General features: G+C 48.2%; 2 protein-coding genes and 1 pseudogene across 10 annotated transcripts; 1 reads left to right on the top strand and 2 right to left on the bottom strand.

Annotated features, from left to right (window-relative positions):
- Window positions 1-1,504: 1,504 nt before the first annotated feature.
- Window positions 1,505-15,383, top strand: LOC136450844 (DNA repair protein XRCC2 homolog). Of its 9 annotated transcripts, none has more exons than XM_066451481.1 (11): window positions 1,505-2,932; window positions 3,455-3,602; window positions 3,752-3,903; window positions 4,994-5,064; window positions 6,625-6,681; window positions 7,145-7,279; window positions 7,771-7,876; window positions 8,014-8,044; window positions 8,132-8,241; window positions 8,374-8,656; window positions 15,252-15,383. In XM_066451481.1, the coding sequence occupies exons 1-10, from the start codon at window positions 2,735-2,737 to the stop codon at window positions 8,395-8,397; spliced, it is 1,032 nt and encodes a 343-aa protein (XP_066307578.1). In that variant the 5' UTR covers window positions 1,505-2,734; the 3' UTR covers window positions 8,398-8,656; window positions 15,252-15,383. The 9 variants fall into 9 exon arrangements, with proteins under 9 accessions (XP_066307578.1, XP_066307579.1, XP_066307580.1 ...); XM_066451482.1 differs by lacking the exon at window positions 15,252-15,383 and adding an exon at window positions 14,663-15,185; XM_066451483.1 differs by lacking the exon at window positions 15,252-15,383 and adding an exon at window positions 14,668-15,185 and having other exon boundaries at window positions 8,135-8,241.
- Window positions 11,286-14,460, bottom strand: LOC136450843 (uncharacterized; annotated as a pseudogene).
- Window positions 13,803-16,803, bottom strand: LOC136455383 (uncharacterized). Its single transcript, XM_066455429.1, has 3 exons — window positions 16,053-16,803; window positions 15,632-15,642; window positions 13,803-14,264 (listed from the first exon to the last, which is right to left on the bottom strand). The coding sequence occupies exons 1-3, from the start codon at window positions 16,789-16,791 to the stop codon at window positions 13,803-13,805; spliced, it is 1,212 nt and encodes a 403-aa protein (XP_066311526.1). The 5' UTR covers window positions 16,792-16,803.
- Window positions 16,804-20,276: the final 3,473 nt, after the last annotated feature.

Below are 20,276 nucleotides of genomic sequence, written 5' to 3' on the forward strand. Positions count from 1 at the left end.
TGAGTTAGTTGGACTAATTTTTTATGAAACTTTTAGAATACAGTCCGAACACACAACTAAACTTTAGGTGATTAAACTTTAGTGCTAGAAAATTTAAACATGGCCTTAGAAATCCAATACGTTATCCAGACATGACCTTTTTATTTCACAGTGGTTCTCTATCTACTCCTATAGGCTACTAGATCTCCCAAACTGCACACACCAACATGATATCGATCTATATTTTTTTTTGTCTCCTCTACTTACCAACAATTATTTAGTTGTGGCAGCGTGACAATTGAAGTGCATGGTTAAGGGACTTTTTACCTAGACATATAGCTGGCGGTCTAATCTTTGATTGATAATCATTGATGTGTCTATATCTATACTTTTAAGAATTTATAAGTTGTGTATTTTTATTCAAAGTCAAAAGGAATCTTAAAATAGTTGTATCAACTCGATGTAATTATATCGAATTCAATAAAATGCTCTCTTGATAAAAAGTTGGCAGTTGTATTAGCAAGAATACAAGATGATTGACGTAACATGCTGCAATTGCAGATAATTAGCATCAGCAGGGTTTGTTTCGTACGAGAGACTAACATGTTTGGTTTAAGCGCCCGCTCCGTACAGCGTGGGTTGGTTCTGAATCGCCCGGTAATTATTGCTACAAAGAATGAACCAATGACAGATCAGATCATTGCATGACTTACACCAAACAATCACACAGGTTCAAACGTAGGTTCGGACCACTCCACGACTGGTCGGTGCTACAAACCAAATGCGAGAACCTGCCTTGGCCAAGCAAATCATCTAGGTCGTCAATTTTCAGTGCCTAAGAATGAATTGACTTGTGTGGATAAACCTCCCAAGGCCATGAACAAAATAGTCCCAAAATGTAAATCAATAGCAGCCTAGAAAAGTAGCACTTCCGCGAAATCCGAACACTGCTTGAGTTTCAACTTGAGAGCTGAGACAACTTTGGTGTCTCCTGACATGCTCTGGTGACCTGGACACCTACGTGCTAAACTTGAGCCGGCTGGCCCGTGTCCAAACCAAAACGCTCTCGTGTCCCCAACTCCCAGTCCCAGCCCGTATTGCTAGCTACTCGGCTAGTAGGCGGAGGGCGTGCAGACAGAAAAAAAAAATCACAGGCGCCGAAGGCCAAACAGGATCGAAACGAGCGCCCCGAAATGCTTCGAAATTGAGGCTTTTCTCTGCGTTTCATTGCCTCTGCGTGTCATTGTGGTAGATGCCATATTTTTATGTGCCACTAAAAAGTTCACATGCACTCTAGTGTCATAACGCTAAATTTTCTTATCCTCCACACCATTCCGTTCGCCTTCTGTTAGGTTTTCACCGTTTGACAGCCCTGACATATGGGTCCGACCAGTGATAATGTCCAGAATACACTTCTCTCGTACGCGGAGGTGAGCTCCACGACTGAGGAGCAGAACCCGCAGCCAGCCGTAGAGCAGTTCCTCACCCTCCACGCCGCACTTTCGCGCGCCACGGTGATCACCGACACCCTCACCAAGTCTGCCACATCTGTAGCCTCGCCAGATTGCTCGGCAGCCAGCGACGCTGGAACAGTGGGATCCGCTACCGACGAGGAGGCGTCTGCCATCATGGCCGAGCGCCGACGCCGAGCTACGTCCTGATGAGGGCCGCTCTCGCTACGGACCTGTCCGTCTTCGGCATCTACAACCTCAAACCGGCCCCCGCCACCGTCTCCTCGCCGCTGGCCGTGGTCGTCGTCGACGAGTCCGCGAAGCCGGCGGCGGCCACAGCAACGAAATCATCGCCGCCCCCAAGTCGCGGCTGTCCCCCGTGAAGGGGAAGGCGAGGACGGGCACTGCGGCGGCAGCAGCAGCGCTAACGACGACGCCCGCGCCGCCGGAGTAGGAGAGGGGAGGTGGCGCCGAGGAGAGGGGCGAGCTGGCGAAGCGGCTCGGAGAGGAGTCAAGGGGCTGGTTCCCGGAGCAGTTCCTGGACGCCGACGTGGCGGCGTCGGCGCCGTGGGACCGCCAGCGCGTGGCCAGGATGCTCCCGCAGCTAAAGCGCGTCAACTACTGGCTCGACGAGATCGGGAAGCGAAGTGAGACTCCGTCGCTGCCGCCGACAGACGCGGACGGTGAGGCGACCGCCGCGAGCACCGCCCCTGTCCTCGCGAATGGCGGCTGCGGCGTACCTGAGGAGACGATAGAACGGCCCCTGTCTCCGCTGCTGCCCGTCGCCGTCCCTGCCTCCCTCGTCGGAGCTGAGACCGCCGCTGTCGGCACCAAGGCTGTCGCTGTCGCCCCTCTACTCTGCTTCTTCCCTCTGTTTCTTCTTCCTCCCCGCCTTGCTCCACCGCTCCAAGCGCCGCCGCCCTGCGCTCCCTCTCTGCTTTCCCTTCAGCCCTCTGCTTTGCATCGCGCCACCACCGCGCTGGGAGCCGAGCATCGTCGATGTCGGCCGCCCAGGACCGCCATCGACGTGGCTTCGCCTTCCCTCGCCGGTGCCGCCGTCGTGCTGCCCTCTGCTCTCCGTGGCCTCATCACTGCTCTCTCCCTCTGTCCTGTTTCCTCCTGTAGCGACGGAAAAAGTTACGGTTCCTGACTGAATTTGTGAGAAAAAAAATACTGTTCTAAATAAAAAAAAATAAACGGATGAAGCCGGATTTGGGTCAGCCGAACGCATATAATGGCACACGCCTAAACGGCTCTTCGAAATTCCGGTGAAAAAGAGCGACGGGAGCTCCAGAGCCCTAGCCATGGCCGCAGAGGCGGGAAGAGACCCCCGAGCGTGGCTAGCCGTCGACGAGACGGCGGCGGCCTTCCTCTCCCGTTTACTCTCCTCGCGGCCCCCCATCACCCTCCCGCCGCCACTCCACCGCTCGCCTCTCCGCCCGGGCAACGTCGTCGAGATCGCCGGCCCGTCCAACTCTGGCAAGTCCCACCTCCTCCTCATGGTAAGCAAATCCACACCGTTTCTATTCCTTTGGCCCAAAATATGATGCAAATGGGGCCAACCTGGTGGCGCGTTCGCAGTATTGCTGGAAGTGTCTCCAGTAATGGTCGCCAAGAGTATCGTCATAATATGAGAAAAAACATATAAGCTATATCATGAGTAACTGAGTGTGTACTAATGCAATGTTGGTTAGGTTCTATACTTATAACTGGAAATTTGCAGGACTTTTAGGAATATTGGCAACTTTGATAGGCTACAATAGTTTCTGACACTGTTGATGCATACCTTATATCTTCAAAACAAGGGAACACAGTTGTTCCATCCTCTTGGCGCTTGATCGCTTGCAATGCTTCATACTGGAAATGAGGAAAACCACTTTGCATTTTGATACTGAGTTTCGAGATTATACAAACAAGAGACTCTTATTTGGAAAAGCAAAACACCGGGACTAATTTGTCATTCAAATTCCATCCTTGTTCAAATAAATTGGAACAGCTAAAATACACTAAGTTTCTTATCTCAGGCTGCAGTGCAGTGCATATTACCAAAGGAGTGGGAGGGAATCTACTTTGGGGGGCTGGGGAGGGCGGTCATGTATTTGGACTTGGACTGCCGATTTGATGTGCTACGGCTGGCTCAAATTCTGAGGAATCGTATTGCAGAGGGCTGCCGTAAGTTCCACTTACATTCTTGATTTTGTATTTTTAACTTGCGCTGTTGCATATCGAAGAGCCTGGGCTCAGTGTAAACCTTTTATATGCTCTATAATTTCATCAATCTGCACTGCATATCTTCATAGAGCCCCTTTCACATTTGACAGGTTCAGCGCACCTTAGAAATGGAGACCCTGAAAATGATGGCACTAAAGATGAGTTTCAGTGTTCTCTTGAAAACACACTGTTTTCTGATTGCATGCAGCGCTTCTTGTATGCCCGATGTTGCAACAGTCCTGAATTCATATCTGCTTTGAAGGTAAGTTCTCTGTGTTTGCGGCCTTTATCTCAGGAAATCACTACCTGGTTGGCATGCTCATATATTCCTCACTTGCTTGAGCTGGTGTAAAAAAAAAATTATAGCAACTGGTCTATCATAAAGTGCTACTGCTGACCTATACAACCATTGGAAAGAACTGGCTGGATTATTTGTGGTTAGTAATTGGGAAAAAAGTTTCTGCGGTTAGCAAGGCAAGAATACAGAATTGCTTATTTCTATTGGCCACGCATGAAATTTTCTGTGTGTGTTTTGGAAAAGATGATATTTGCTAACAGCCAACTATGCTGTATCTGTATGTTACACATTTAGCATCAAACACTTCTCACTTAGTCACTTCTGAAATCGTTTGAGTTTTTTTTTCTTTTATTAGTCTTGTCAAACAAAATTGGATTTTACTAGGTCCAAATTTGAGAAGTGTCAATAACACTGGCTTTCTAGAACTGTTTTCACACTCACCACCTTATGCACAACATCTTAATATTACTTTGCTTTAGAGTCCAAGCTCTGCCCAGAAATAAGATATTTTTTCCTTGCTTCTGAATTACTTCTTTCACTTTTAGTCCGTGCACACATTACAAGAAAGGAGCACTATCATGTCCAGTCCATTAGAGCCCAAGGATGGAGGAAGGGTCAATCCAGGCTTCACTAGGGTTGGCACACTGTTCACGTGAACAGCACCACACGTTGCTGTTTACGCTGGTTCCACTGAGGGTTTGTTAAGTTAGGGATTAGATTAGACCAGATCAGATTGAGTTGTTTTTTCCTTAACTCTAGAGATTATTTTCTTAAGGGTCAAGTCTTCTCATCTATATATGGATGAGATTGTATCTCCTTTGGATTAACCAAGAAAGATCACGAGTTCCTACTCCTCTATCCCTGCCCTTGCGGTGCGGCCGCCGGGCATTGGCATAGTCGTGCAGCTTGGGTTCGGGGCCATTTAAAGTATGTCCATGACAAGTACATACTATAGTATCAAGTCTCAAATACTACTATATATAGGCAATTAATAGGGGCATTGGTGGAAAATGAAACCTGACATCTTTTTTTTTTTCTGATTTCATTACTTTAGACTGTAAAGTCTCAATCAAGGAGGGAAGTGTCCAGTGCTGGTATATATTTTGTTATGATAGACAGGCACAGGTATTTTGCTCTATATTTTATCTGAATTTAAGATTAGGTTTGTCGGTGTTTCGTACAAGCACCGGCAAGTAAATTTATAGTGATGCGCGTTAGGCCCGGATGGTGCGCTAAAGGACACAAGATTTATACTGGTTCGGGCCGAATATCCCTACGTCCAGTCTGTTGCTGCTTGTGTTATTAGCACCGAAAAACGGTTCGTAGTAGGGGTACAAACGATCGAGAGAGGGACTGGTCCCAAGTCTCTGATGGAAGGGTCGAAAAGAGGCCAAGAGCTTGGTAGCAGCTTGACTGTGTGTGTTGTGTGTTATGCCGTCAAAAGTTGGTCCCTTTGTTGGAGGAAGCACATCCCCTTTTATAGATGAAGGGGACGGCTTTACAAGTGAGAGGTCTTGGGTGTGTACGCTACCTAGCCTTGTTGTTCACGTCTACCAAGCCTTGTTGTCCATTCCGGTGGGTGCGAAAGGATGATAAGCGTCTACAATACTGTCGATGCCACTGTAGAATGTCAGGATGGCTACAGAGTACTGTCCCGCGCAGGGTATGGACTCTGGTACAGTGGTTTTGACTTATGAGCCTCGCCCAGCCTTGCTCCGCACGCCTTCTGGTTCCTATAAGTCTCTGTCGGAGGGACGCGGAGTCGGGGTCCGGAGTAGCGCTGTGGGCAAGGTTTTCCGATTGGAGAGGGCGTCCGGAAGCTGAAGCGAGCTCTTCCGATCTGGTGGACCCGAGGGGCCGGGAAGCGGACGCCGCTCCCCTGTGATCATAACGTGGCGACCGCACATCCGTCATTTGTGGAGGATGCGAGTCCTTTCCTGGACTGTAGTGGTTGTCGCATATCTTCGTCGGGTTCCGTGTCCCAGAGCTGAAGGCGGCGCCTACAACTCTACAGGGTGAAGAGCACGCACCCGCAACACTTTTCAGGCTCTGCTACGCCCGGAAGGGTCTAAAGCACCCATCCCGTCGTTCCCTGACAGTACTTTTCCTGCCGGGGCGCAGGGTATGGTCCTTGAAGCCGCGGTTGACCCGCACGTCTCGTCCTACCCTGTACTTATCATCATGAGGGAACGGGGAGAGGTTGTCAGGCAAGACGAAACCAGTCCTTGGACATCGAGTGAGGCGAGGTTCGTCCTCGGACGTCGGGCGAGGCGGAGTCTATCCCTCAGCCCTCGGGCGAGGCGGAGCTGGCCCAAAGGCGTCGGGCGAGGCGGAGACTAGCCCTTAGCCCTCGGGTGAGGCGGAGCCTGGTCTCTGAGGGTCGGGTGAGGCGGAATCGATCTCCCTGGTCTTGGGCGAGAGGCGTTGTTGCGCTCCTGTCCGATTGGAAGTGTCAACGATGTTTATCAATTCTCCCTCATCGGGTACCCCAGTATTAGGTCCCCGACAAGGTTAGACTTGTTACACCTTTTGCTCTAACTGGTCCTATTATAATTATTGGCTTATTGCTGTTCCATAGAAAACGACAAGTGATATTTAACCTTTTTTTTACTAAGGCAGATAACTTTTGATTTTCATTCCCATATCTATGGCTAACCTTTTGTTGAACCCTACCCCTTTTTACAGCATTGGTGCGTTCTACTGGATAGATCGTGGTTCTCAACCTGCCCGAGAGAATAAAGGGTGATTTGAAGAAACAGTGAAACACTAATACTTATCATAACTGCTTGATTTTCCATATGCTAGATTCAATGCAGCAACTGTCGATTTGGCATAGTTTTTATTTTATTTTATCATTTCATCTATTGTGTTAAAGTCAATGTTGACATGTGGATGATCAAAAGAAGGTTTTATCTCTACTTTGTTCAAAGGAACTTCCTTGCAACATGTGGGAGTAGAAGACCTTGCCTTTGGGAAAGGAAAAGGGAGAGTAGTTTGGCCAGGAAATTTGGCCACTCTGATACTGTCTGCATATAAAAAACAATGTAATAGTTATATCATGTTATAGACATGCTAACAGGCAGCAATGGCACCAAATTATATTTTTTAACTGTATCAGTTCAGTTCCACAGTTCCTTTTTAGCTAAAATGCTTATATCAGAATTTTATCTCTGTGCTTTTGGGCCAATTAGAATTATTGGTGCAGGAGAACACTGCAAAGCATTACTGAAAGTGTTGTCCACGAGTTACGCAAGCTTTTACAACTTCAACCTGCATTGGTTTTGGTCACAAAGGCACCCATTTATGGGGAAGGCACTACAACAGCAAATGACTTCAATCGGTAATCAATATTGTAGCCTCACTTTTCTCTAAACAATTCTACTTTGCAAATTTGTGTTTTGTGATGCCATGTAACTGTAGGACGTCAGAGCTATATATCAGTCTTAATGTTTGTAACTATTTGTTCTAATTAGTGTTGGTTATGTTTTCAGTTCAAACAATATATCATTTGGGAAACATTTATTCTTTGTTCAAAACAGAAACATTTATTCTCAAAGCTTGGGATATTTTCTCTACTGAGATTATATTTTCTATTTGAACCTACCTTTGAGTGTTCATGCATTAGGTTTTGGCACGGCGTGAGCTACTTTGCTTGAATATGATGGGAGGCGAATCATATTGCAATTTTGTAGTATATAAAATGAACTAATGGATCCTTATCGTTGTTGAACATTTCAATAACATTTGCCTCCAGGATAGCTTGTTTATTTTTCAAAATATATAGTTTGGGCACCCCACCTGAAAATGTTTGGTATCTTGTATGGTATTTAGGGTTTCTTCAAAATACATTCTGGCGGATTCAACTGGTTTGGGGTATTCAAGACAGGAGGAAGAAAGAACTCTCTCTAATCGGGAATATATGCCATCAATATGGCAGGTCTGATAAATTGACGCTGAGATTCAATCTTTATTGATGAGTACTCATGTATATAATGTCAATTTCCCTCTTCTTTAACGTATTGGAATAATCATGACCTTGCAGGCTAAAATTTCTCTAAAATTGTGTTTTTGCAGTCCTTTGTTACGCACAGGATAAACCTTCAAGGTATAGGTTGATGAATATATAATATATTATGGATTATTTATAGTTTACTCTCTTGGTCACTAGAATCTTATTAATTTTATTTTACAGTAGAAGAAGCAGAAGTTCCCTCTGTGCTGGAAAGTGAGGTGCTTCCTGTGCATACTTCTGAGTGGGTGCAACCTTACCTCAAAACGAAGGGGAAGTTTTCTATTATGGATGTAAGACTTTGGTACTCAATTACTCATATTCCTTTGGCCTGCTGGAAACATAACAATTTACTAATACAATTTGAACTTTTTTGAATGGTACCATATTTGTGTTAATTGAGAATATTCCTTTTCAATGACCAGGATGGTGTTAGCCTTATCCAGTGAATTACCAATCTGGCATTCTGTGATGAGCATGTCGAACCTCACTGAGTTGTGATCTGATAAAAAAAAGCAGTATGCCCACAGTATGCCTACAGGATATTATGTGGCAGTATCTCTATCTTGGTTCTCAGCACAGAAGCATAGAACCTGTGATGGCTGAGTGCTGTACAATTTTAAAGTTTATCCAATAGTACCAAAAAATGGAAACCATTCTCACATTCAAGAATTCTTAACATGGTGGAGCCGAGTAATCTCTACTGATGTAAGTCTCCTAATATTTTTCCATTTGTGCGTGTGTAATTCACTGCAAAGGTGTGAGGCGTGGGTGAGTTGGTTTTTTGTACGGGGTCAATCCCCTTTCTTTCTTTCCTTCTTAATATAATGATACGTGGCTTTTGTGTTTGAGAAAAAAATATTTTTCATTTGTGGACCTTGGCAATTTCAAATTGTTCAGCTTTTATGCGTAATTTTCAGTGTGCTTTTTATATTTCTATTTCGAGGTTTTTGATAGGCTTGCAGGCTTTGCACATCAGCTTAGCATATTTGTTGTTTTGCACATATGTTCAGTGTTATGACTTATGAGCCAGATGCTCTAAATCATGTTTTCATGATACTTGAAGATTATTAAACAGTCAACAATTTATTTACACATGTATTTACTTCCAGTTTTCATCAGCGTGTTTGTTTCCATCTGTTCATCTGCAGATGTGAAATTATTTTGAAGTTTTTTTTTTGTTTTCTCACACAAAATGTACCATCACCATGACTTTATCTTTAGCTTGTTGCAATATACCTAAATATGACCCTGAAGCCCAAAAATAAACTCACATGACATAATTGCATATTCACATAGTACTATAGTAGTAGAAGAAGAAATGAAGAATGACACATTAATAAAACATGAATGTGACGATTAAGTAAAATGATGAGGTTGTTAGAAGATGACCGACCAGCTCTATTGCAAGGCCCAAGAGGGCAAGTATACACAATGTACATATGCAAAGAAGCCCTCCAAGTATAGGGAAAACATATACACCTCCTATACATCTAACACCCCCCCTCAAACTCATGGTGGATCTACAACACAGAGTTTGGAGAGTAGGAATCTATGATGAGCCTGGGTCTGTGCCTTGGTGAAGAAATCAGCTAGCTGAACCTCTGAAGGCACATGGTGGAGCGTCACAACCAGATCATGCACCTGCGATCTCATGTAGGAAGCATCAACGCCAATGTGTTTGGTGAGCTCATGCTTGACTGGGTCTCGAGCAATACTGATCGCACCGGTGCTGTCAGAAGAGAGGAGTGGGTGCAGTGGCAGGCACACCAAAATCCTCAAGAAGCCATCGTAGCCATGTCACCTCCGCAGTCACAGTCTCCATAGCACGTAGCTCAGCCTCAGCACTCGAGCGGGAAACTGCATTCTGCTTCTTGGTTTTCCAGGCAATCAAGGAGGAGCCAAGGAAAACACAATAGGCAGAGAGAGAGTAGCGATCATAGTGATCACTCGCCCAAGTCACATCAGAATACGCCTGAAGCTGAAGGGAACTAGAACGAGGGAAGAAAAGGCGCCGAGAGATAGTTCCACGAAGGTATCGCAGAACACGAAGGAGGTGAGCATAGTGGAGCTGGGTAGGAGCTGAGACAAACTGACTCAAGATATGCACAGAGTGAGAAATGTCAGGACGAGTGATCCCAAGGTAGACAAGACTCCCAACAAGCTGACGATAGCGAGTAGGATCAGCAAGTGGTACACCATCAGTGGGTCGTAGGTGAACACCAATCTCCATAGGAGTATCAACAGTGCGGTGATCAGTGAGGGCAGCACGGGAAAGGAGGTCCTGAGTGTACTTCTCCTGAGAGAGAGAGATACCATCAGATGTGGAGGTGACCTCAAGACCAAGGAAGTAACGAAGGGGACCCAAATCAGACATAAGGAATGTCTCACTTAGACGCTGCTTCACAAAATCAATGTACTGGGAATCATCGCCCGTGATGATCATGTCATCGACATAGAGAAGAAGGGTACGACCACGAGGGGAAGTGTGAACAAAAAGAGTAGGATCGTGATCACTTGGCGTAAAACCAGCATCGATGACAACAGAGGAGAAACGCTCAAACCAGGCCCGAGGAGCTTGCTTGAGGCCGTAGAGAGAATGGCGCAACCGACAAACCAGGCCATCAGGAACATAGTATCCTGGAGGTGGCTGCATATAGACTTCCGCTCGCAGCTCGCCATTGAGGAAGGCGTTCTTGACATCCAACTGGGATATCGACCACTGACGAACAGAAGCAACTGCAAGAAGAGTGCGAACAGTAGTCATGTGCGCGACAGGAGCGAAGGTCTCCTCATAGTCACGACCTTGCTCCTGTTGGAAGCCGCGCGCCACAAGACGAGCCTTGTAGCGCTCAAGAGAGCCATCCGAGCGGGTCTTTACCTTGTACACCCACTTGCAAGTGATAGGAGTGACGTGAGGTGGCAAAGGAACAAGATCCCAGGTGCCAGTACGTTCTAGGGCAGCAATCTCCTCAGCCATAGCATGTTGCCACTCCTGGTGAACGGCAGCTTCCCGATAGGTCGCGGGCTCAGCCAAGACGGCAACTGTGAAGCCAAGGCAATCGGGAGAACGAAGGGTGCTGCGGTCACGAAGAGAATAACGGGGAGGAGACTCAGGATGAGGTCCAAGGACGGACGGAGAAGAGTCAAGTGGTGGCGCATGGCGCGGACGACGAGTGTAGTAGTGAGTGATCTCACGAGAAGGACGCAACGATGATGGTGGAGGAGGGACTGGTGGTGGAGAGGTAGGAGGTGGTGAAGGTGGAGAAGTAGGTGGTGGTGGTGGAGGCGGAGTAAAAGATACCTGAGGTGGTGAAGAGGATGGAGAGACAGCGGAAGATACCACTCAGGTAAAGTGAGGAATGAGAGGGACTCAGCAGTACCAGAAGAACCGGAAGGGGAACGAGGATAGTAAGGCCGGGACTCATCGAAGGTGACATCCCGAGAAATCCTCATCCGACGAGCAACAGGGTCATAACAGCGATAACCCTTATGTTCCGTACTGTACCCAAGGAAAACACACTCAACAGACTGAGCAGTGAGTTTGGTGCGCTCACGAGGTGGAAGTAGGACGTAACAGACACTCAAAACAACGAAGATGGCTATAGGAAGGAGGGGTGCCGAAAAGACGCTCATAGGGAGTGCAACCCCGAAGACAAGTAGAGGGTTGGCGATTTATAAGAAAAACAACTGTAGAAACCGCCTCAGCCCAAAAATGAGGAGCAAGCATAGAAGAGATCAAGAGAGCACGAGCAGTCTCAAGAGTGTGGCGATGCTTGCGCTCAGCAACACCATTTTGAGCATGAGCACCAGGACATGAAAATTGGGCAAGAGTACCCTGCTCAGCAAGGTAGGAACGATGAGCAGTGGAGATGTACTCACCAGCAGAATTCGCACGAAAAACTCGAATGAGAGAGTTGAACTGGGTACGGATCATGGTGGCAAATTGCTGGTAAATAGAAAGAAATTGACCACGAGAAGACATCAAATAAATCCAGGTAAATCTCGAATAGTCATCAATGAAAATAACATAATATGATTGACCTCCTTTTGAAACAAAAGGTGCAGGACCCCATACATCTGAGTGAACAAGATCAAAAGGTTTCTGGGACTTAGACTCACTAGAAGGGTAGGGGAGTTGCAACTGTTTGCCAAGTTTACAACCCATACAATGAAGAGTAGTGTCACCAGAAACAGGACCTAACACACCACTACCAACAAGAGTGGACAATCTAGAACCAGAGAGGTGGCCAAGACGACGATGCCACTGCGCAAAAGAAGTGGTAGACGAAGCAGCTGACACGGATGCTGGAGAACTGGGTGCTGTGGGAGCCAAAACGGATGAAGGAAGACGCAACCAATCAAGCTCCCAGAGGCGTTGGGAGTCCCGACACCTAGGCCCAGTTTCCACCAAAAGGCCCGTACGGAGATCCTGAACACAACAAGAATCAGACTCAAGGATTATGCGACAGCCATGATCAGTGATTTGACCCGCAGACAAGAGTTGCATAGTGAGCTTAGGAACATGCGAAACAGTAGGAACATTAAACGAAGAGGTTGAAAGAACACCTCTCCCAGCAACAGGAAGAGAAGTGCCATCTGCGGTGCGAACAGAAATAGGTGGATCGGGGGAAGATAGAGAGGACAAGTGTGTTGCATGAGGTGTCATATGAAAAGAGGCACCAGAGTCGAGGAACCACGGGGATGATATACCTGATGGAGGAGGAGCGGTACTAGAAGCCTGAGCTGTAGTCCCGTGATTGGAGGCTTGAGCTGTAGTAGTGAGGCGACGAAACAGGGCAAGAACCTCCTGCTCCGCTGCAGACACGGAACGAGTGCTCTATGAAGTAGAGGAACCACCAGAGCCCTGAAAAGAGCGTCTGCCACGACGCCCTGATCGATCGCGCTGCTTCTTGCGACAATCCTTCTCCTCATGGCCATAGAGCTTGCAGTAGCCACACTGAACACCAGAAGGTGCCCCCGTCACCACAGGAGAGGGCTGAGACGGAGGCGGAGAGACCTGGGGAGGTGTGGCTGCTAGGACGGAGGGCTGCGGCGGAGCACAAGTCACACCCCCAGCTCGAAGACGTGTCTCCTCAGCTCGTAACTCAGGCATCGCCTCTGAGAGCGATGGGCGCGGACGATGAGTCAGCAACTGTGCTCGAACAGTCTCGAACTCGGGACGAAGCCGAGAGAGAAACTCGTGAAGGCGAAGAATGTCTCTCTGGTCCCGATGACGGTCACAGCACCGGCAAGTACCACCACCGCAGAACTCAGCGCCCAAACTGTCCAGGCGATGCCAAACAGCTGTCATCTGACGGTGGAAGGCCTCAACTGTGGAGTCAAGCTGACGAAGCGACTGAGCCTCCTCAACAGCAGCAAGGTACATCGCTTCGTTACGAATCTCGTAACTGCGACGGAGGTGATCCCACATAAGGTGTGAAGTGGCAAGACCTCTAAGGGATAACGAGAGATCGACCTCCATGCTCGCAAGTAAGATAGCCTTAGCAGATTTTTCCTCGCGCAGCCAAGTCTCATAGACACCGAGATCAGACTGGTAGCTCTCCATCTCAGTTCAAATGCCTCAAGTAAAGCATTCTTGGCATCATCATCGGCATCTGGCGGGTATGTGGGCGGCGTGGGAAGAAGAGGACGGGGAGGACAGATCCGCTCACCCGTGAGGTAGCTCCACAGCAGCTGCCCATCCATGTGGACCTCCATATGGAAAACAAAATCGCCCCAATTGGTGCCATTGAAAATGACGGGGCACCGAGGGACCGGAACAGCGCCAGGGCGTCCCCGTCCGGGGGACGCCATGGAGGAGAGAACGAGCCTCTCTTCTTCTTCTTCTTTTTTAATAGAATGAGAGGAGAGGAGGGCCGGCCGGCTCACTGGACCAAAAGTGTGCGAACTGGGAAGTAGCTACTCGCAGCCGCAGTCGAAGGCGAGCCGCGGACTCGCGCACCCGCCCCGGGCGCCCCGCTCGCCTCCTTCCCCGACGGCGACCGAGAGGCAGCGACGCGCAGACGCCAGGCGCGGTGGCGCGGGAGGGCCGCGCGAGCAGCGGTGGGCCGGCGCGCAGTCGTCTTCTTCGTCGGCCGACGCGGCGCGGCGGCGAGGGACGCGACAGCTCCAGGCGCGCCGATGGGGGCAGCTCCGGGCACGCCTGCGGGAAGTCCGCGGGGCGCGGCTTCGGGGGCCTTCCGCGCCCGCGCTTAGCGGGCGGCTGCGGCAGAGGCAGAGGCTCCGGCGCCTCCTCCCCGTCGGCGGACCGGTGCGCAGGGGCGCGCGAGCGTGCGGCGCGGGTTCGCGACGGCTTGCACGGATCGGTGGGATTGGTATGAGGTAAGAAAACCTAGCTCTCTGATACCATGTTAGAAGATGACCGACCAGCTCTATTGCAAGGCCCAAGAGGGCAAGTATACACAATGTACATATGCAAAGAAGCCCTCCAAGTAGAGGGAAAACATATACACCTCCTATACATCTAACAGAGGTAACGTTTTTTCTTGGCTTTGGTGTTTGGCATTAAATAGTGGTATCTGGCACTATAATCTACTATAATGTTCCTTGGAAAAGAGAGCCATTTTATTTATACAATCATTTGTCTGGTCTATTTGCTGCTTTGTATCAATGTCATACAAGTTAACTTAAGGGTTTGTTTATTCCAAGATCCAAGTGCATGAGAATATGAGATTTCCATTTCTGTTGAAGTGTAGATCATAGGAAGTGCACGAGATGCATAACCAGTCACCAGAAGGAGAATAGAAGGCATAGGCTGCAGAGGCACTAAAGCATCAGGTATTGATCTTGATTGGGAAGGTGTAAATTAGGAAATACCATCCAGTAAGTCATGTGGCAACCCAACATGTAGCAATCTTGGTGATACACCTGTGCGAGTTGCTTCCTCTGCTCAGAGTGATTTTAAGGGTTAATGAATGTTGGAACTCATCTCACCGCCAGAAACAAGAAAACGTTTCAACTAAGGCCTTAGAAATTTGGAAACTCATTTGGATATATATAGCATAAATGGTTCAATTTACACGTTGATTTATGCAAGGCAGCTGATTGGTTTGTTGCTGTGGAAGTGCTCACTATGTTTTTCTATTGTTTACTAATTATAATTGTCTTATTCTGTATGGCGTCATGTACTATGCAATACTTTGTTGTTGGAACATATCATTTTAAGTTGTGAATCCTGTTTGTTGTCTAGATAAAAGTTTGTTTTTCACTCTGAGTTGTTACTGAAGATTTAATTGTTATAGAAGTTGTACTTTATCCTTTTTCGTCAATGTCCTTGCAGATTCTTATGTTCCAGCTAGTGTTTCCCGCTCCTTTTTCTAGGATGTACCCCTTTTTGGTGATCACAAAGTACGGTACTTACATTGTTGTTATGATCATTTTCTCAGCCACTCTAGCACTGTGTTTTTTCCTCGTCTTTTATTAATCGCTGTTTTTTCAGCTGGAACAATATTTTTCTCTCACAACGAATCAATCGGAATAGTATTTCGGCTTAGCGTACGGGGCCAATAATGCTAGTGTGCACTGGCGTTTTGTATGCTAGTTGTCTTTCACTTCCTTGGTCGGTCAAAGTTAGCCATCAGCAATTTAGCACAAACAAAACAAATGCATGCTCCAAGAGTCCTGGAGTCTCCTTTTTGTCCAAGCAACGGTTGTTAATACAAGGAGTATCTCTACCAAAACCACAAGTCATCATAACAGGTAACAGCGAAAGAAACGGTAGTATTGCAGCTGCTATGACACCTTGTAATTTTGTGCCCGGACGCACAAGTCACCGATCGGTCCGTCTCAGTCAGGTAGGTGTCTCTAAACTCTAATCCGGATGGTTGGCTCAAAGGAACCTTTCAATACAGAGAGAATTATTTATTTGGCACTGAAACAAATCAGTGTTTCGTATTTGGCACTTGAAAATTTGAACTTTCTTATCTGGCATCAAGTTGAAATTTTCTTTCATAAATGGCACTGCCGTCCATTTTCATCGATCAATCTGTTAGTTGACTGGTTCGACGATGTCAGTTTTTTTCCCTGCGTCCGATGTACCCCTGTACACACAAGACTCCCACGCCGCTACACCTATACCTACCTCCACGCCGCCCATGCAGCTGTCGTCGTAGTTGCTCCCATCGCCTCCCCTTCCTCTCTCCCTCACCCCGTTCATGCCCTGACAAGTTTGGCAGGCGAGTTTTGTGATGGTGCTCGAGGCGGTAGATCCGGCGCTCCAGATTGAGGGCAACCGCATCCTCTTCCTCCTTCCTGTCCTCGTAGTAGTACTCCCCATCGTTGCAGCGGAGCTCAGGGTAGTACCTGCCATCGCCATCGACGTAGCCGTCCTCGCCCTCGAGCAGGAGGAGGTCCTCTTCCTCCTCGGCGGTGCTCTGCGCGACGAGGTCCTCGCCCTCGCCCTCGGGAAGAGGGATGCCGAGGTGGAGGAACTGTAGCCTGTACTCGCGAAGCCTCGCGCGGAGGCGCACCAGGCGGCGCGCGCGCTGCGCGAGCAGCGCGCGGAGCTGGTCGATGTCGGCAGCGTCGAGCGCCATCTTCTCGTCGGCGAAGCGGCGGAATTGGCGGAGCTCCATCTGGACCTCGGCCTTCTCGCGCTGCAGGCGGAGCATCATGGCCATGGCCTCGCTGGCGGTGCTGGCCGCGGCGAGGCGCTCCTCGACCTCGGCCTGCAGCGCCGACGCCGCGGATTGCGCCGACACCACCGCCTCCCGCAGCGCCGCGCACTCGTCCTCCGCCTCGACCCGTGCCGCGAGGCCCGCCTCGTCGTCCCCCGCCTCCCTGCTCTCCTTCCCCTTCTCCGTGCCCAGCTTCCGCTTCATGGACCGCCAACACGGCACGGCCGACGACGAGGAGCAACAGCACGGGCACCGCCCCCCGGCGGCCAGCGATGGCGACGTGTCGGGGTCCTGGTCGTGGTCGTGGTTGTCGTCCATGGCGGCGGCGGGACGCCAGAGGATTCGGGGGGCGCGAGCGCAACCAAACCGCAGCGAGGCGCAGGCAGACACGGGGCCTTTTCTCGTTTGGATTTGGGAGCAAGTTGGGAGTCGGAATTGGTGCGGGGAGTTGGGAAGACCTCGCACGGGGAGCAGCACGAGCGGACCTCGCATGCGGCAGCGAGCTGGGAGCTCGCGTGCGGGGCCACGACAGCGGCTTCGGTGCATGGTGAGGCGCTGTGGTGCCGGCAGACCTCGCGCGGACAGCGGCACGCGGAGACCGCGATGACCAGCGCGTGGCACTAGCGAGGTTGCGGCAAAGCGAGCTAGACGCTTCCGTGGGGGCAGCGACACGCCATCGTCCCGCCTCCTTCAGTCGGTAGGGCGGCGATGCGAGGACGTTGGTACGGGGTCTATGCGTCGGGTCGCCAGGGCGATGGCACGGGGCTGCGCAAGAGCTCCGGCAATATCGTCCATACGAAAATACTTGAACTTCCCTATTTGGCACCGTTGATTTCTGCTGCAAACAAGAGTATTCATGTCTTTTTACCAGTCACTTGAACACTGTTACTGTCTTAAATGGACGGCAGTGCCATTTATGAAAGGAAATTTCAACTTGATGCCAGATAAGAAAGTTTAAATTTTCGAGGGTCAAATACAAAACACTGATTTGTTTCGGTGCCAACTAAATAATTCTCCCTTCAATATATGCAGACACGATGGCAATTCCGCGGCTTCGTTTTCGCGCAATTGACTTCCTGCTCCAGGACCAGGAGGGAATCTTGCGGATTCAGTGATCTTCTTCAGCCGTCAACTTGGGTTGGATTCCTAGTAGCCATGTTTGGGTTGTCTGTACGTAAGTCGCCAACTGAATTGAGGAGCATGGTTAACAACCAACCGAACCACTTGAGACGCATGTACTGTATCAGTATGCTTGCAGTTGCAGGACTGTGGAGATCCTATTGCCGTATTTGCATATGCAATCGTGTGTCACTGTGGCGTCGCATGCTGCTGTAACGGCTCAGGTGGAGATAGATCCTATTGCCGTATTTGCATATGCGATCGTGTGTCGCCGTGACGTCGCATGCTACTGTAACATACGTAATTTTTGTACGCGCTTGCTGATTGGGCGCGTTTCGTAGAAATCCAGAGTCGTACGAACGTTTCGGATCCAGCTTTTAAGAAACGTTTCAAGTGACGAATCAGAATTACTTTAGAAAAATGTTTGGCTAGTAGGCTGGATTCTGATTCGCAGGATGATGTTTATTTTCATAAGAAATCATATAAATAAAAATATGTTTTCAAAAAATTAGTAACTTTTTGGACGAAGATCAATTTAAATATAACGCATTTAAATTTGTTGCACTAAAAAAATGATTATCTCTACGTCTAAAAAGACTCTAAAGTTATTATCTACCTAGCGATACCAAATCTTGATCCTGCTCACGCGTCCGCGTCCGATATGAATCATACTCCACTTAGAGCTTACACGTCCGTGTCCTACTCGGTTATGATACGAAGACCGGATCCACGTGTCCATATCCGATACAAAGTCCTTAGAGCTTATACGCGCATGTCCGATTAGTGATGTTCAATTCAAGAAACTGAAATGTCTTTTATGTGAAACTACCCTTTCCTGTTTCCAAATTTGCTGAAGAAAGTGTGGAACGACTGTTCTGAATTCGGGCGAAAAAACAAAATCATCTGGAGGCGTTTCTGGTGATTCACGTCAGAAATGAAACCGTTTCTCACGTCCAAACGAGCCCTATGCGGGCGTTCCAGCCAGCTCAGAGGGGCTACAACAAGGCTGATGTGAACCCAGACACTGCATAGCTGCCAAGTTTTTCGTGGACGATGGATAGTGCAAGTGGTAGAGTCTTACCGTCTGTGACCGAAAGGTCCCGGGTTCGAGTCGCGGTCTCCTCGCATTGCATATGCGAGGGTAAGGTTTGCCACTGACACCCTTCCCCAGACCCCGCACAGAGCAAGAGCTCTCTGCACTGGGTACGTCTTTTATAGATAGGTCCGAGAACACGACAAGAACGTCCAGCCAGGCCGAGGAGACCCTCAACCCCATCAGGGTTAAGCTCGCACTAAATGAAATGGAACTAGTAGCCCCAGGACGAGCAACAACAAGAACACAAATTAAACTAAAACCAAGCAAGAGGCCTGGATGACTAGGCGCTAGAATCTTTACATCACTAGGTTCGTATCCGTGCGTAGCTATGGAACAACTAAATTTTTGTACTAAAAACATAAGGATCGCACGATAAGATAACAATACTGTAAAATTAAATAACGACGTTGTTGATGCAAAAGTTGATCTGCAAACACAAAGGGCTAATACCCGAATCGATATCCAAAGCGTGCCAGTCGATTTGACCTGTTAATCGACAAGGATGAAGATACGAGCACTTTGGTCCTGACAACAGCGATACGCCCGGAAGTCACGGCCAAGAGGTACTCACGCGGAACTCGAGAATCGTCGAAGGTCGCACTGAAGCGATGCAACTCGCCGAATCAATGAGAACTCGTAAAAAGAAAAAAATATGCAAATTGACAAAGTCGCCGAAAAGTAAGTAGATGTAAATAGGAGTAAAAATTGGTTTTGATATTGATTGCTATATCCATTACATTGCCCCTCAATCTATATTTATACCCTGATCTAAAGAGACATAACCAAAATACAATTAGGACACCAAGTCCATATCTAGGGAAACACGTGACTCTTTACATGAATCATACTCTAACAAATATAGAAAAGAAAATCAACTCCTATCTATTTCCCTGTCCGCCTCAATTACGATGGAAATCTCACCAACCTCCTTTCCATCGGCATACTTCCTGTTTCATCGGCAGTAGTCTTCAAGCCTCCCTTCATCGGCACCGACAATAACATCTCCAACCTTATCGGCAACGCCCGAGTAAATCAACTTTTTCATCGATCACCACCATCTTTACAAGCTGATTTTCATCGGCTGTCAACGTATACAGTAACTTTCCACCTGCCGATTAGCCTACTCTGATCATTTTGACACGTGCAAAAAACGTTGTCAACACATGCCCCCCAATTTCGGAGTATAAAACCATTAATGCTCCGAAATTTACTCCAGATAACGTTTGCCTTCGCCCAATTACCGTAACTCATCCTCCAAGCCAAAACTTGATTTGTTATCAAATCTAGTTCTGATTCACGCACCTCAGTAAATATCGCACAATTTCCAACCACTCTTGCCCTGATTATGGTTAAGATACCGAAACAATAATCCATCGGCAAGATCCTAACATAATAATGCCGCCATTTTCAGAATTAAAATATCCTGTACCGAGATCTCCTCCAAATCATGATTACTTGTCATCAAATCATCTGT

The sequence above is a fragment of the Miscanthus floridulus genome, chromosome 5 (genome assembly GCF_019320115.1).
Source record: "Miscanthus floridulus cultivar M001 chromosome 5, ASM1932011v1, whole genome shotgun sequence".
Lineage (NCBI taxonomy): Eukaryota > Viridiplantae > Streptophyta > Magnoliopsida > Poales > Poaceae > Miscanthus > Miscanthus floridulus.